The sequence below is a fragment of the Oncorhynchus nerka genome, linkage group LG14 (assembly GCF_034236695.1).
Source record: "Oncorhynchus nerka isolate Pitt River linkage group LG14, Oner_Uvic_2.0, whole genome shotgun sequence".
In the NCBI taxonomy this organism is placed as follows: domain Eukaryota; kingdom Metazoa; phylum Chordata; class Actinopteri; order Salmoniformes; family Salmonidae; genus Oncorhynchus; species Oncorhynchus nerka.
The window spans coordinates 55,977,944-55,993,583 of record NC_088409.1 but is presented as its reverse complement, the minus strand read 5'-3'; the positions used below and the strand labels follow the sequence as shown (position 1 = coordinate 55,993,583).

At 41.9% G+C, this 15,640-nt stretch overlaps 1 protein-coding gene across 2 annotated transcripts in view; it reads left to right on the top strand.

Moving 5' to 3' along the window:
- Nucleotides 1-7,044, top strand: part of LOC115142130 (galaxin-like) — a 29,027-nt gene extending 21,983 nt beyond the window's left edge. For both annotated transcript variants that reach the window (XM_029681601.2, XM_065000193.1), the window contains 3 exons: nucleotides 1,628-1,956; nucleotides 2,205-2,261; nucleotides 3,709-7,044. In XM_029681601.2, coding sequence (XP_029537461.2) covers nucleotides 1,628-1,956; nucleotides 2,205-2,261; nucleotides 3,709-3,962 — 640 coding nt within the window. In that variant the 3' untranslated portion in view covers nucleotides 3,963-7,044. The remainder of the gene's footprint in view (nucleotides 1-1,627; nucleotides 1,957-2,204; nucleotides 2,262-3,708) is intronic.
- Nucleotides 7,045-15,640: the final 8,596 nt, after the last annotated feature.

Sequence of the window (15,640 nt, the reverse complement as noted above, 5' to 3'; positions counted from 1 at the left end):
GTCAGGGCTGTAGTGGAGTAGGTTGAGAGTTTCATGTTCCTTGGTGTCCACATCACCAACGATCTATCATGGTCCAAGCACACCAAGACAGTCGTGAAGAGGACACGACAAAACCTTTTCCCCCTCGGGAGACTGAAAAGATTTGGCATGGGTTTTGGCATCCCCAGATCCTCAAAAGTTCTACAGCCTCACTATCAAGATATAATATTCCACCCACTAAAACCTCCCCCCATATCTAGGTCTGTTATCACTAAGACCATCAGACCATCTCCCTGACTCATGACGCACCTTTGCGTCCTAAGGCAAACCCTTGGCCGCCAATTGGCGTTGGCCAGAGGGAAATACGGGCAGTCCCATGATAACATACCTATGAGGGTGTTTAAGAGAACTAACCAAATAACATGGAAAACAGTCAGAAAAAAATAAATAGTAACAATAATTGATAATATTAATATAAATAATAACAGCACAATCTTATAAATGCATGCTCATATTTAGAAAGTCCTAGCAAGGCTATAACCATGTCAGCCCAGCCTGCTCAGTTCATTGGATTCAATTGTTTGAAAATGTTTGAAAAAATGAAGAGAAAACAAGCTAAATATATCACAAGACCAGTCCTTTTTTTTAATGTCCAATACATGCAAGACATATTTCATGTAGTCCTCATCATATCCTGTTGTTTTCCGACAAAAAAAAGTAAGGAAAAAAGAACATGGATTCTAACGGCTGCTAATGACTGGAAGTAAAAATGTGTCTTAGGAATCACACTGCCCATAAAGGAATACCCAAGTTACAATCGACTCTGACACAGCCATGGCACGACAGCCAACAATACATGCAGTACTGACAATCCAGAGCGAGTGAACCTGTAAAACTAACCCTCTCTCCACCCATACACATTTTGTTTTTTATTCCACGGTCATTACTCACATTGGCTGTTGTACATCTAGGCCTAAATCATTAGGATCAATGATATAAAAGGTAGCATAAATAGTTTATATATAAATATATAATTATACCTCTCTCTCACATAGAGAAGTGCTTCCATAAGCCAGTTATTGTGTTAGTGTTCGTTTTTTTTCAGAGTTTTACCCCCTTTATTCACCCCAGTTTCGTAGTATCCAATTGTTTTAGTAGTTACTATCTTGTCTCATTGCCACAACTCCCGTACGGGCTCGGGAGAGACGAAGGTCGAGAGTCATGCATCCTCCGAAACACAACCCAACCAAGCCGCACGGCTTCTTAACACAGCGCGCATCCAACCCGGAAGCCAGCCGCACCAATGTGTCGGAGGAAACACTGTGCTCGATGAGAAAAGGACATCCCTACCGGCCAAACCCTCCCTAACCCAGACGACGCTAGGCCAATTGTGCGTTGCCCCATGGACCTCCTGGTCGCGGTCGGCTGCGACAGAGCCTGGGCTCGAACCCAAAGTCTCTGGCCTTAGACCAGTGCGCCACCCGGGAGGCCCGTTGTACCGTTAACTTTAATCAGTTTATCCAAGTGTTAACTAACCCGCCACACACTAATAGAGACAACAAACCTGTTGACAATACCTAATCAATTTGCTGGTGTGTATCAGAACAGCTCTCTTGCTATTGGGTCAAATATTTTTTTCTCTGCACAGACACCGCAGGTTGGGGAACATGTCCTGCTGCGGAGGGAAGGCCTACGGCCCCAGCAGTGGCCAGATGAAGTGCTGTGCAGGGACTCTGTACGACATGCAGGTTCAGGGCAGGCTCACAGAGGATGCCCAGTGCTGTGGGAATGTCCTGATGGAGGCCGGCTCCACTCAGACCTGCTGCTCTGCCCCAGGGCTAGACCTGCTCTACCCTACCCAGTCAGGGTTCACCTGCTGTGGGCACCGCTACCCCAACTCCTCCCTGTGGTCTTGCTGTGCAGGGGTCCTGCACCCCAGGACTGAACGAAACACCACCAGCATGAACATGATTCCAGGTCAGTGGGAACAGGATACATTCCGAACTTGACTCACATTTTTCATCGATCCATGATTTATGTCACAGTTTGTTTTACGTCTTTTTATCTCTGGGCCATACGAAAGACCAACCCACAGCCCAGACGAATGATATGATGATTCTATATGTAGTTCATAAATGATAAACGGGGTGTGTTTTGATGGGTCCCTGTATGGATTCTGTCTCTGTCTAAGCCCATTTGATTAGACTGTTGTTTACTACCATCAGGACCCAGGCTTCTACCACTGGGGGATTTGAAGACGGAAGATCTGTGTTACACCGAAAGTAAGGCCTCCAGTTTGCAGCACAGAGTGAAGGAAACATGAATCTATACTTTGACCTCTAGCAAGAACAGTGGGAAGCACTTGAATCTACACTGAACAAAAATGTGACCGACCGGCTGTCTTATGTAGCAACATTTGAGGTGGTGTTTTTGGATAAAAGTATGGACTCAGAGCTAGAAAATGGCATATCATGCACTAGAGTTGAGGAACAATGGGAAAGTAAATTCTGCTTTGAAAGTTGATAAACTTGTAACCCCACATTTGAGAAAATGGCCCTGGAATGTTTTGGTACCACTACTGGAGAGCTCTTCTTTGTCTACAACCATTCAGCATCGTTCACATCCCCTTAAGCCAGCCACACCCTTCTCTTTAAGGATTCACATGTGAGGCTAAACAGAGTGAGTACACCTTGTAGTGGGGACAATAAAAGGCCACTTTAAAATGTGCAGTTTTGTCACACAACACAATCCCAGAGACGTCTCAAGTTTTGAGGGAGCGTGCAATTGGCAAACTGACTGCAGGAATGTCCACCAGAGCTGTTAATTTTTCTATCATAAGCTGCTTCCAACATCGTTTGATAGAATCTGGCAGTACGTCCAACCGGCCTCACAACAGCAGACCACGTGTAACCAGCCCAGGACCTCCACATCCGGCTTCTTCTTCATCTGAGGGGTGGTTGGGAGGGTGCTGAGGAGTAGTTCTGTCTGTAATAAAGTCATTTTGTGGGGGGAAATTATTTCTGATTGGCTGGGCCTAGCTCTCCAGTGGATCCCCTCCCAGGCCCAGCCATGGCTACACCCCTACACAGTGATGTGAATTCCATAGATTAGGGCCTAATTTATTTATTTAAATTGATTGATTTCCTTATATGAACTGTAACTTAGTCAAATCTTTGAAATTGTTGCATGTTCTGTTTATATTTTTGTTCAGTATACAGTTGAAGTTGGAAGTTTACATACACTTAGGTTGGAGTCATTAAAAATCGTTTTTCAACCACTCCACAAGGAGCAAGGAGGCCTATAAGCCTGACTCAGTTACACCAGCTCTGTCAGGAGGAATGGGACAAAATTCACCCAACTTATTGTGGGAAGCTTGTGGAAGGCTACCCGAAACATTTGACCCAAGTTAAACAATTTAAAGGCAATGCCACCAAATATTAATTGAGCGTATGTAAAGTTCTGACCCACTGGAAATATGATAAAAGAAATAAAAGCTGAAATATATCATTCTCTCTTCTATTTTTCTGACATTTCACATTCTTAAAAAATTGTGGTGATCCTAACTGACCTAAGAAAGGGAATTTTTACTAGGATTAAATGTCAGGAATTGTGAAAACTGAGTTTATATGTATTTGCCTAACGTGTATGTAAACTTCCGACTTCAACTGTACTTTATTTTTGACACTGAGTACAGTGGCTTCACAAAGCTGATCTGAATTTTGTGTCCAGTTCTGCTAGGAACAGTGGAGAGTGTGTCTATGAAGATGAACGAGCGGTCCATCGTGATGGTAAACGCCATGTCTTTGCTGGCCTCTCATGGCAATGTCAGCACCCTGCCTTCCCCTCTGTACCACACATTACCCGACCACTGCAGCTCCCCTGAACTGGTGCCGGGCAACACTTACATCTGGGTGAAAACAGGATTCATCTCTGATCTCAGTGATCATTCCTCCCCTCTCCATTCCATCCTTTCCAGGTGCTGAACCTTTATCTCGCCCAGAGGAAAGAAGCCCAACCCTCTCAACATAATGTGAATTCTGGGTATTTCCATAGCCTATTGCTGAGAAATCTGGTATGTTAACTGTTAAGCTTAAAACTAGCATCTTTATAGTCTCTAATGAGCCAAATCTCTGGATAAGCCATATTGTGTCAGCCTGGGTAGTGGTGGTGTACTGACTAGATGTTTTGTTGGTTTAAAGAGGCAATTGGTGCATCCATTTCTGGACTTTCACGTTAGTGCATTCAGAAAGTATTTAGACCTTGACTTTTTCCACATTTTGTTATGTTACAGCCTCATTTTAAAATTGATTGAATAGTTTCCCCCCCTCATCAATCTACAGACAATACCCCATAATGACAAAGCAAATACAGTTTTTATTTTGCAAATGTTCAAAAAATATTTAAAAAATATCACATTTACTCAGTACTTTGTTGAATCACCTTTGGCAGCAATTACAGCCTAGTGTCCTCTAGGATATGACGCTACAAGCTTGGCACACCTCAAATCAAATTTATTTATATAGCCCTTCTTACATCAGTTGATATCACAAAGTGCTGTACAGAAACCCAGCCTAAAACCCCAAACAGCAAGCAATGCAGGTGTAGAAGCAGGGTGGCTAGGAAAAACTCCCTAGAAAGACCAGAACCTAGGAAGAAACCTAGAGAGGAACCAGGCTATAAGGGGTGGCCAGTCCTCTTCTGGTGATGGAGATTATAACAGAACATGGCCAAGATGTTCAATTGTTCATAAATGACCAGCATGGTCAAATAATAATAACAGTAGTTGTCGAGGGTGCAACAGGTCAGCACTTCAGGAGTAAATACCCAGACAGGAAGACCTGTATTTGGGAGTTTCTCCCATTATTCTCTGTAGATCCTGTCAAGTTCTGTCAGGTTGGATGGGGAACATCTTCAGCGTTGTTCAATCAGGTTCAAGTACAGGCTCTGGCTGGACCACTCAAGGGCATTAAGAGACTTCTCCCGAAGCCACTCCTGCGTTATCTTGGCTGTGTTGTTAGGGTCATTGTCGTGTTGGAAGGTGAACCTTCGCCCCGGTCTTAGGTCCTGAGCAGGTTTTCATCAAGGATCGCTCTGTACTTTGCTCAATTCATCTGTACCTCGATACTGACTAGTCTCCCAGTCCCTGCTGCTGAAAACCATCCCCACAGCATAATGCTGCCAAATCAAAGTCCAATTTTATTGGTCACATACACATATTTGGCAGATGGCATTGTAGGTGTAGAGATATGCTTTCCACCACCACCATGCTTCACTGTAGGGATGGTGCCAGGTTTCCTCCAGACGTGACGCTTGGCATTCAGGCTAAATAGTTCAATCTTGGTTTCATCAGACCAGAGAATCTTGTTTCTCATGGTCTCAGAGTCCTTTAGATTCCTTTTGGCAAACTCCAAACGGGCTGTCACGTGCCTTTTACTGAGGAGTGGCTTCCATCTGGCCACTCAACCATAAAGGCCTGATTGGTGGAGTGCTGCAGAGATGGATGTCCTTCTGGAAGGTTCTCCCATCTCCACAGAGGAACTTGGGAGCACTGTCAGAGTGACCATCGTGTTCTTGGTCACCTCCCTGATCAAGGCCCTTCTCCCCCGATTGCTCAGTTTGGCAGGGCAGCCAGCTCTAGGAAGAGTCTTGGTGGTTCCAAACTTCTTCCATTTAAGAATGATGGAGACCAATGTGTTCTTGGACCTTCATTGCTGCAGAAACTTTTGGTACCCTTCCACAGATCTGTGCCTCGACACAATACTGTCTCGGAGCTCTCTGGACTATTCCTTCAACCTCATCAGTTGGTTTTTGCTCTGACATTCATTGTCAACTGTGGGACAGGTGTGTGCCTTTCCAAATCATGTCCAATCCAATCAAGTTGTAGAAACATCTCAAGGATGATCAATGGAAACAGGATGCACCTGAGCTCAATTTCGAGTCTCATAGCAAAGGTCTTATTACTTATGTAAATAACGTATTTCTGTTTTTTGTTTTTACTAAATTTGCAAACATTTAAAACCTGTTTTTCGCTTTGTCATTATGGGGTTTTGTGTGTAGATTGAGATTTTTATTTTATTTAATCCATTTTAGAATAAGGCTGTAACGTAACAACATTTGGAAAAAGTCAAGGGGTCTGAATACTTTCCGAATGCACTGTATATATATATATATATATATATACTGATTGATTCTTAAAGAATATAATTTGTCTCATGGGTTTAGTTCAACAGTGGTTACATCCATCCCTCAGCTGTTTACCAAAGACAGTGGCAGGGTGTACCTGCAGATTTGTTGCCTGAACATTTGTTTGAACAACAGAGTGCCCCTTTAATGGTGCTATGTTAATAAAAATATTTTCTTAGAGTACCACAGTATGAGTCATTATACCCATAAAAGCTATTTAAAAAAAACTTCAAATAAGGGCTGTGTTTTGTGAAGGCTTACCATGGCATCAGTTTTTGATAACTGCCGAATCGAGGATAATCTAAGAATTTCTGCATCTGTTAACTAAATTTAGTAAGGAATAAATTGGCAAAATATCCTTAAGTTGACAATTCTGTGAACTGTCTTGGACATGTTTGACATTTACACAATACCTGTTAGCAAAGGTATCGTCTAAAGATGACGTGCAGGAGCTTGCAAGGATTTGTAGTCTTGATGATCTACTTTGATGCTAATTATCATTTTCAAAAGCTGAGAATAAATAGAACCGAATATATTGATAAGTCACCTTGTCCAAGAGAGATTTACACGGTTAATCAAATTTCACGCCCGGATAAGCCTACACAAAACACAGCCCTTATTTTAAGTGTTTCTAAAATCCCCTATGGGAATAATAAATGGTGGAAAAACGATTGGAACCATTTCCCTGTTTGACCACTAGGTTTTCTGGGTATATGACTCATCCACTGTGGGACTCTATGGCTATTTCCTCCAAATCCATATCGAAGCCATTTCTTCACTGAATGTTAACACTTCGTTCAATGTGACACTATCATCGTAGGCGTAAACCTGTCTGTGAAGTGATTGCACCATGTTGTGAAATAAAGCCTACATTTAAGCAAGTATTTGTGTAGGTGTGTGACTTTACCGCGAGTTGCCTTTATGCCAGCGTTTCCCAAACTGGGTCCTGGGCACCCCGAGGGGTGCATGTTTTGGTTTTTGCCCTAGCATTACACAGCGGATTCAAATAATCTAAGCTTGATGATTAGTTATTTGAAACAGCTGGGAAGTGCTATAGAATAAAAAATGTGCAGCCCTTGGAGAGGATTTGGGAAACACTGCTTTATGCTATTCCACATACAGTGAGTGTACAAAACATCACGAACACCTGCTCTTTCCATGATAGACTGGGTGAATCCAGGTGATGTCACTTGTTAAATCCTTTCCAATCGGTAGATGAAGGGGAGGACACAGGTTAAAATATATTTTTTAAGGCATGGATTGTGTTTATGTGCCATTGAGGGTGAATGGGCAAGACAAAATATTTGAGTGTCTTTGAACGGGGTATGGTAGTAGGTGCCAGCCGAACCGGTTTGAGTGGTAAGAACTGCAACGCTGCTGGGTTTTTTCACTCAAAGGTTTCCCGTGTGTATCAAGAATGGTCCACCACCCAAAGGACATCCAGTCAACTTGACAACTTTGGGAAGAATTGGAGTCAGCATTGGCCAGCATCCCTGTGGAACGCTTTTGACACCTTGTAGTGTCCATGCACCTACGAATTGAGGCTGGTGGTCCTGCTTGGCATGTGAATATAGTAAAACAATTTTAAAAATCAAAAGTCCAGGCAAAGACTTGTAAATCAGCTATTGCTAGACATTTTGACATCAGTATTAACATTACAAGCTGAGATTCTGTAGTTTCAGAACATACTAAATAAATTCAAGTGACTGAAAAACAAGTTTGGAACATCAAGCATTTGTTTAAAACTTCTTTCAGCTGCAGGGCGCCAAATTCAAAACATCAGAAATCCCAAAATTAAAATTCCTCAAACATACAAGTATTTCAGACCATTTTAAAGATACACTTCTTGTTAATCCCACCACAGTGTCCGATTTCAAATAGGCTTTACAGCGAAAGCACCACAAACGATTATGTTAGGTCAGAGCCAAGTCACAGAAAAACACAGCCATTTTTCCAGCCAAAGAGAGGAGTCACAAAAATCAGAAATAGAGATAGAATTACATTCTGTTGATATAATTTCATTATTCAAATATGTTTTCATTAATTGAATTCACTTAGTCTATTTTATGAGAATTTGTAAGATTCTTATTTGCATAAAATAGACGGAGACCAGTCTTATCAAAATTAGATAGTAGTATTTATTCTCGGAGCACGCTGCCATGTAACCACAAACAACAGTTTATATACAAAATATGACGTCATTGGTTCTAGAATGAATCTCCTCCTGTCGACCAAGACAAACGCAGGTTTAACAGTTAATTCCTACCTACTAGCGCACACACATGACACACAATATAACTGAATTAACTCTTGATCCCTCACCATTATCCATCACCACTTAGCTGACAGTTCCAGTTAACGGAAAACCTAAGAAAACAAACAATGTCTTTATCTGAACATTCTAGTGCTAAGTTGAGTAGGTTCAACCATAGGTAAATTACCCTTTCTGCTTATTTAAAAAAAAAAACACTTCCAATCTTCTCCAACCTGGCTGGAATGGTATTTATTTTATTTAATTACCCCTGTTTCAGGCTCCACAATCCCTCACTTATGAATTCATATTGTTAATCAGATATAACAAAACAGAGTATAAGTTTACTTAGTTACAGTTCTATTTATAATGGGGATATTGTTTAGTCATGTATTCATACGATTCCTAACACTAACCTTTGATGATCTTCATCAGATGACACTCATAGGACTTCATGTCATACAATACATGTATGTTTTGTTCGATAAAGTTCATATTTCTCAAAATAAATCTCAGTATACATTGGCGCGTTATGTTCAGTAGTTCCAAAAACATCCAGTGATTTTGCAGAGAGCCACATCAATTTACAGAAATACTCATCATAAATGTTGATGAAAATACAAGCGTTATACATGGAACTTTAGATAAACTTCTCCTTAATGCAACCACCGTGTCAGATTTCAAAAAAGCTTTAGGGAAAAAGCAAACCATGCAATAATCAGAGTACGGCGCTCAGAGCCCAAACAAGCCAAAAAGATATCCGCCATATTGTGAAGTCAACAGAAGTCAGAAATAACATTATAAATATTCACTTACCTTTGATGATCTTCATCAGAATGCACTCCCAGGAATCCCAGTTCCACAATAAATGTTTGTTTTGTTCGATAATGTCCATCATTTATGTCCAAATAGCTCCTTTTGTTAGCGCATTTGGTAAACAAATCAAAACTCACAAAGCGCGTTCACTAGGACGAAAAGTCAAAAAGTTCCGTAACAGTCCGTAGAAACATGTCAAACGAAGTATATAATCAATCTTTAGGATGTTTTTAACATAAATCTTCAATAATGTTCCAACCGGAGAATTCCTTTGTCTGTAGAAATGCAATGGAACAGAGCTCGCTCTCACGTGAACGAGCGTGGCCAGCTTGTAGCTCTCTGGCAGACCTCTGACTCATTCCCCTCTCGTTCGGCCCCCCATCACAGTAGAAGCATCAAACAAGGTTCTAAAGACTGTTGATATCTAGTGGAAGCCTTAGGAAGTGCAACATGACCAATATCCCACTGTATCTTCAATAGGGAATGAGTTGACAAACGACCAACCTCAGATTTCCCACTTCCTGGTTGGATTTTTTTGTCAGGTTTTTGCCTGCAATATGAGTTCTGTTATACTCACAGACATCATTCAAACAGTTTTTGAAACTTCAGAGTGTTTTCTATCCACATATAATATGCATATGTTTGCAACTGGGACTGAGTAGCAGGCAGTTTACTCTGGGCACCTTATTCATCCAAGCTAGTCAATACTTCCCCCAGCCATAAGAAGTAAAAAATGGAGGGTAGTCTGTCTTTCGTGTGTAGCAGGCCCTTCCATTAGGCCCTTCCATTAGGCAAGATTAGGCCGTCGCCTATGGCGGCACTTGAATTTGAGGTGACATTTTGACAAGTGATTGGCTACTTCACCGCCCGCGGCACCCCGGCCATCAGTTCTTGGCGTTGCTGCAGTTCCCGCCCTCACCCCATTCTCGCTTCTCCCGAAGTTCACTCCCATTATCCTTGGTAGCTATGGTGATGTGTGTGTTTATATGGGATTATCCAATTGTGAAACATTAATAAAAATGAATCTGCCAAATAAATGATTGTATTTAAAAAAAATGTGTGTGTGAGGAAGACGATTATTGATTAAGGCAGTAGCCTAAACTAGTCTGTTAATGTTAGCTAGCTACTACTAGTGGATATAATTTTAGCTAAAAGTAATATATTTGAAACAATTTGCTACCATGTGTAAGAGACAAAAACTATCAGGAAGCAATTATTATTTTTTAAACAATGAGAGAAAAGGCACAATCTCTGGACCAAAGAAATTCACTGGTGAAATGCGTCAGTGTGCAGCAATGTCCATCAGCCGGTGTGGAGAATGACAAACCTACGAGGACAGGCCATTCATACGACGAGCCCCCATTCGCTGATTCTAGCAGGGAAGAGGGCAAACCGGAGGAGTCCGAGCCATGCACTTCCACCAATGATGACAGCTCTCTGGCTGGACAAGAACAGGTGGTCGCTCCAGGCAAAGCCACACCTCCAAACAATGCCGGCGAAGACCCTACTATCTTGGACCCAGACTCGTACCCTTATCTATAGTTTGCTTTATATTTTGAAATAAATACAAAAAACGTATCCAGATTATATAAGCGTTCTATAAAAATGCTTAACTCGGTGATGCCTTATGGTAGAAATAAATTCTAAAATGCCCGTGAAAGACGTGACTCCGATGCATATGGGGATATATTGATTACTCACGATGACAATCTGAAGCTAAACTGCAGCCTATAATATTCGAGGAGATTGTCTCACCTAGGGCGGCAGAAGGTCCAGGACCGGCCCTGAAGGGTAGGGTTGGACAGGTCATCCATCTTTTTTGAGTTTTATTTTGATTTCACCTTTATGTAACCAGGTAGGCCAGTTGAGAACAAGTTCTCTTTTACAACTGTGACCTGGCCAAGATAAAGCAAAGCTGTGCGACAAAAACAACACAGAGTTACACATAAACAAACATACAGTCAATAACACAATAGAAAATAAAAATAGAAAAACCTATGTACAGTCTGTGTAAATGTAGGCAATAAATAGGCCATAGAAGCGAAATAATTAAAATTTAGAATTAAATACTGTAGCGATAGATGTGCAGATGAAGATGTGCAAGTAGACATTTTTTTTTTCTTTGATCTTTATTTAACCAGGTAGGCTAGTTGAGAACAAGTTCTCATTTACAACTGCGACCTGGCCAAGATAAAGCAAAGCAGTGTGACACATAAAGCAACACAGAGGTACACATAAACAAACGTACAGTCAATAACTTAGCAGTATGTGCAAATGAGGTAGGATAAGGGAGGTAAGGCAATAAATAGGCCATAATGGCGAAATTATTACAGTATGGCAAATTAAACACTGGGGTGATAGATGTGCAGAAGATGAGTGTGCAAGTAGAGATACTGGGGTGCAAAGGAGAAAAATAAATAAGTTGGGTGTGCTATTTACAGATTGGCTGTGTACAGGTACAGTGATCGGTAAACTGCTCTGACAGCTGATGCTTAAAGTTAGAGAGGGAGATATAGGGAGATAGAAAGGCGGATAGGTTGGTCATGTTAATCGTTCTTCTTCTCCTCCTTTGCTTTTTCTGTTATGGCGGCGACCTCCCCTGTGGCTGTGACCTCCCCCTGTGCTGTGCTGTCCTTGTTAGGGTCCACTCCAGTGGGTTCCGCTCCGCTGGCGCCAAATTCATTCATCCGGTTGGGATCCACCCTGTAGATCCAGCGCTGGTACAGGTAGACAAAGAATACTACATCTGTGGGAGGGAAACATAAGAGTTATTACAGTGAACTAGAGGTGTAATATTCAGCAAAACACATGGTTGGGTACGTATTGTGGTTTTGGGGTCACCGTTCGGTTTCAGTACAGCGGGAAAATAAAATGCCAATAGTTACTGTAGAAACATTTTTGGCCCTTTAAAATACAAAGTGTTGATATTCCTGATTCCATGTATGATCATGAGTTATATAATGGCTGATGAGAGCACAAATCAGGAGTCCTAACACTTTGCCTTTTCTTAAATGAAAACAATTACTCATCAACAAAGTGCAATATCTGTGTGAAATCAATATGTAAACATGGCTCAGACATTGTACGTTACGGACACCTTCCTAATATTGAGTTGACACCCCATGTGTCAATTGTCTCAAGGCTTGAGAATCCTTAACCTGTCCCTTTCATCTACACCAGGGATGAGCCCGCAGAACATTTTGTAGGCCGGTCGACCTACTCAGCCTGGGACTCAACTTTCTGTTAAGACTAAGAATAATAGACAACACATGTGGTTCTGCATCAGTCATTCACTCAATTAGCCCATGTCAGCACAAAACATTTTTTATTTTATTAATTATTTTTTTCATTTTATTGTTTAGTTAGTCTTGCGGCCAGCTTTCTAAACTTGTAGTAAGCATGTTTCGAATTACCGACCTGGGTGGGGCACATTGATCACGAGTGAGCATACTTAAAACTGAAAACATTTGCCTCCACCCTATGCCATAATGTGGAGATTGCAGGAAATGTACTTTAACAATATAGATTTTTTCTTTTGGCTGTCACAAAGAGGGCTGCTAAAATGCTATTTGGTAAACGCATCATACCAGCTGTATTTTGAAAGTTATATCTTAAACTTAATTGCTGACATGCAAATCATTTTTTGGGACTATATCAACAATGGACATAGAAATAAGTAACAAAATGTTGTTTTGGGGTGTAATTTCCCTTTAATTAGCTCTCTGTAGGCATGGAGATCCATCTTTAGCAGGGATGGGCAACTCCAATCCTCTGGGGCCTGATTGGTGTCACACTTTTGCCCCAGCTGACACACCTGACTCCAACAATCAACTAACAATCAACTAGTTTTTCCAGTTGCCCATCTTATTTGTCATATGAGCTCCCTGGTATACAGAAAATAAGCTCTGAACAATCCGGAAATAAAGTCTTTAGCTTTTTTGATACTGCTCGATCATCCTATTTTTCCAACTTAATTGAGGAAAATAAGAACAATCCTAAATTTATTTTTGATACTGTCGCAAAGCCAACTAAAAAAGAGCATTCCCCAAGTGAGGATGGCTTTCACTTCAGCAGTAATAAACTCATGAACTTCATTGAGGAAAAGATCATGATCATTAGAAAGCAAATTACGGACTCCTCTTTAAATCTGCGTATTCCTCCAAAGCTCAGTTGTCCTGAGTCTGCACAACTCTGCCAGGACCTAGGATCAATAGATACACTCAAGTGTTTTAGTACTATATCTCTTGACACAATGATGAAAATAATCATGGCCTCTAAACTTTCAGGCTGCATACTGGATCTTATTCTAACTAAACTACTGAAAGAGCTGCTTCCTGTGCTTGGCCCTCCTATGTTGAACATATTAAACGGCTCTATCCACCGGATGTGTACCAAACTCACTAAAAGTGGCAGTAATAAAGCCTCTCTTGAAAAAGCCAAACCTTGACCCAGAGAATATAAAAAACTATCGGCCTATATCGAATCTTCCATTCCTCTCAAAAATTGTAGAAAAAGAGGTGCGCCGCAACTCACTGCCTTTCCAAAGACAAAACAATGTATACGAAATGCTTCAGTATGGTTTTAGACCCCATAATAGCACTAAGACTGCACTTGTGAAGGTGGTAAATGACCTTTTAATGGCGTCAGACCGAGGCTCTGCATCTGTCCTCGTGCTCCTAGACCTTCGCAACTGCTTTTGATACCATCGATCACCATATTCTTCTGGAGACATTGGAAAAGCCAAATTGGTCTACACGGACAAGTTCTGGCCTGGTTTAGATCTTATCTGTCAGAAAGATATCAGTTTGTCTCTGTGAATGGTTTGTCCTCTGACAAATCAACTGTAAATTTCGGTGTTCCTCAAGGTTCCGTTTTAGGATCACTATTGTTTTCACGATGTATTTTACCTCTTGGGGATGTCATTCGAAAACATAATGTTAACTTTCACTGCTAACATGGTGAATCCCCAAAATTGCCCTCGCTAGAAGCCTGTGTTTCAGACATAAGGAAGTGGATGGCTGCAAACTTTCTACTTTTAAACTCGGACAAAACAGATGCTTGTTCTAGGTCCCAAGAAACAAGGAGATCTTCTGTTGAATCTGACAATTAATCTTGATGGTTGTACAGTCATCTCAAATAAAACTGTGAAGGACCTCGGCGTTACTCTGGACCCTGATCTCTCTTTTGACTAACATATCAAGACCGTTTCAAGGACAGCTTTTTTCCATCTACGTAAAATTGCAAAAATCTGAAACTTTCAGCCAAAAATGATACAGAAAAATTAATCCATGCTTTTGTTACTTCTGGGTTAGACTACTTGCAATGCTCTACTTTCCGGCAACCCAGATAAAGCACTAAATAAACTTCAGTTAGTGCTAAAAACGGCTGCTAGAATCCTGACTAGAGCCAAAACATTTGATCATAATACTCCAGTGCTAGCCTCCCTACACTGGCTTCCTGTTAAGGCCAGGGCTGATTTCAAGGTTTTACTGCTAACCTACAAAGCCTTACATGGGCTTGCTCCTACCCATCTTTCCGATTTGGTCCTGCCGTACATACCTACATGTACGCTCCGGTCACAAGACGCAGGCCTCCTAATTGTCCCTAGAATTTCTAAGCAAACAGCTGGAGGCAGGGTGTTCTCCTACAGAGCTCCATTTTAATGGAATGGTTTGCCTCCTCATGTGAGAGATGCACACTCGGTCTCAACCTTGAGGTCTTTACTGAAGACTCATCTCTTCAGTAGGTCATATGATTGAGTGTAGTCTGGCCCAGGAGTGTGAAGGTGAACGGAAAGGCTCTGGAGCAACAAACTGCCCTTGCTGTCTCTGCCTGGCCGGTTCCCCTCTCTCCACTGGGATGATCTGCCTCTAACCCTATTACAGGGGCTGAGTCACTGGCTTACTGGTGCTCTTCCATGCCGTCCCTAGGAGGGGTGCGTCACTTGAGAGGGTTGAGTCACTGACGTGATCTTCCTGTCTGGGTTGGTGCCCCCCCTTGGGTTGTGCCGTGGTGGAGATCTTTGTGGGCTATACTCGGCCTGGTCTCAGGATGGTAAGTTGGTGGTTAAAGATATACCTCTAGTGGTGGTGGGGGCTGTGCTTTGGCAAAGTGGGTGGGGTTATATCCTGCCTGTTTGGCCCTGTCCGGGGGTATCATCAGATGGGGCCACAGTGTCTCCTGACCCCTCCTGTCTCAGCCTCCAGTATATATGCTGCAGTAGTTTATGTGTCGGGGGGGCTAGGGTCAGTCTGTTATATCTGGAGTACTTCTCCCGTCTTATCCGGCGTCCTGTGTGAATTTATGTATGCTCTCTCTAATTCTCTCTATCTCTCTCGGAGGACCTGAGCCCTAGGACCATGCCTCAGGACTACCTGGTATGAGGACTCCTCTGCGACCAGTCTACCTGGC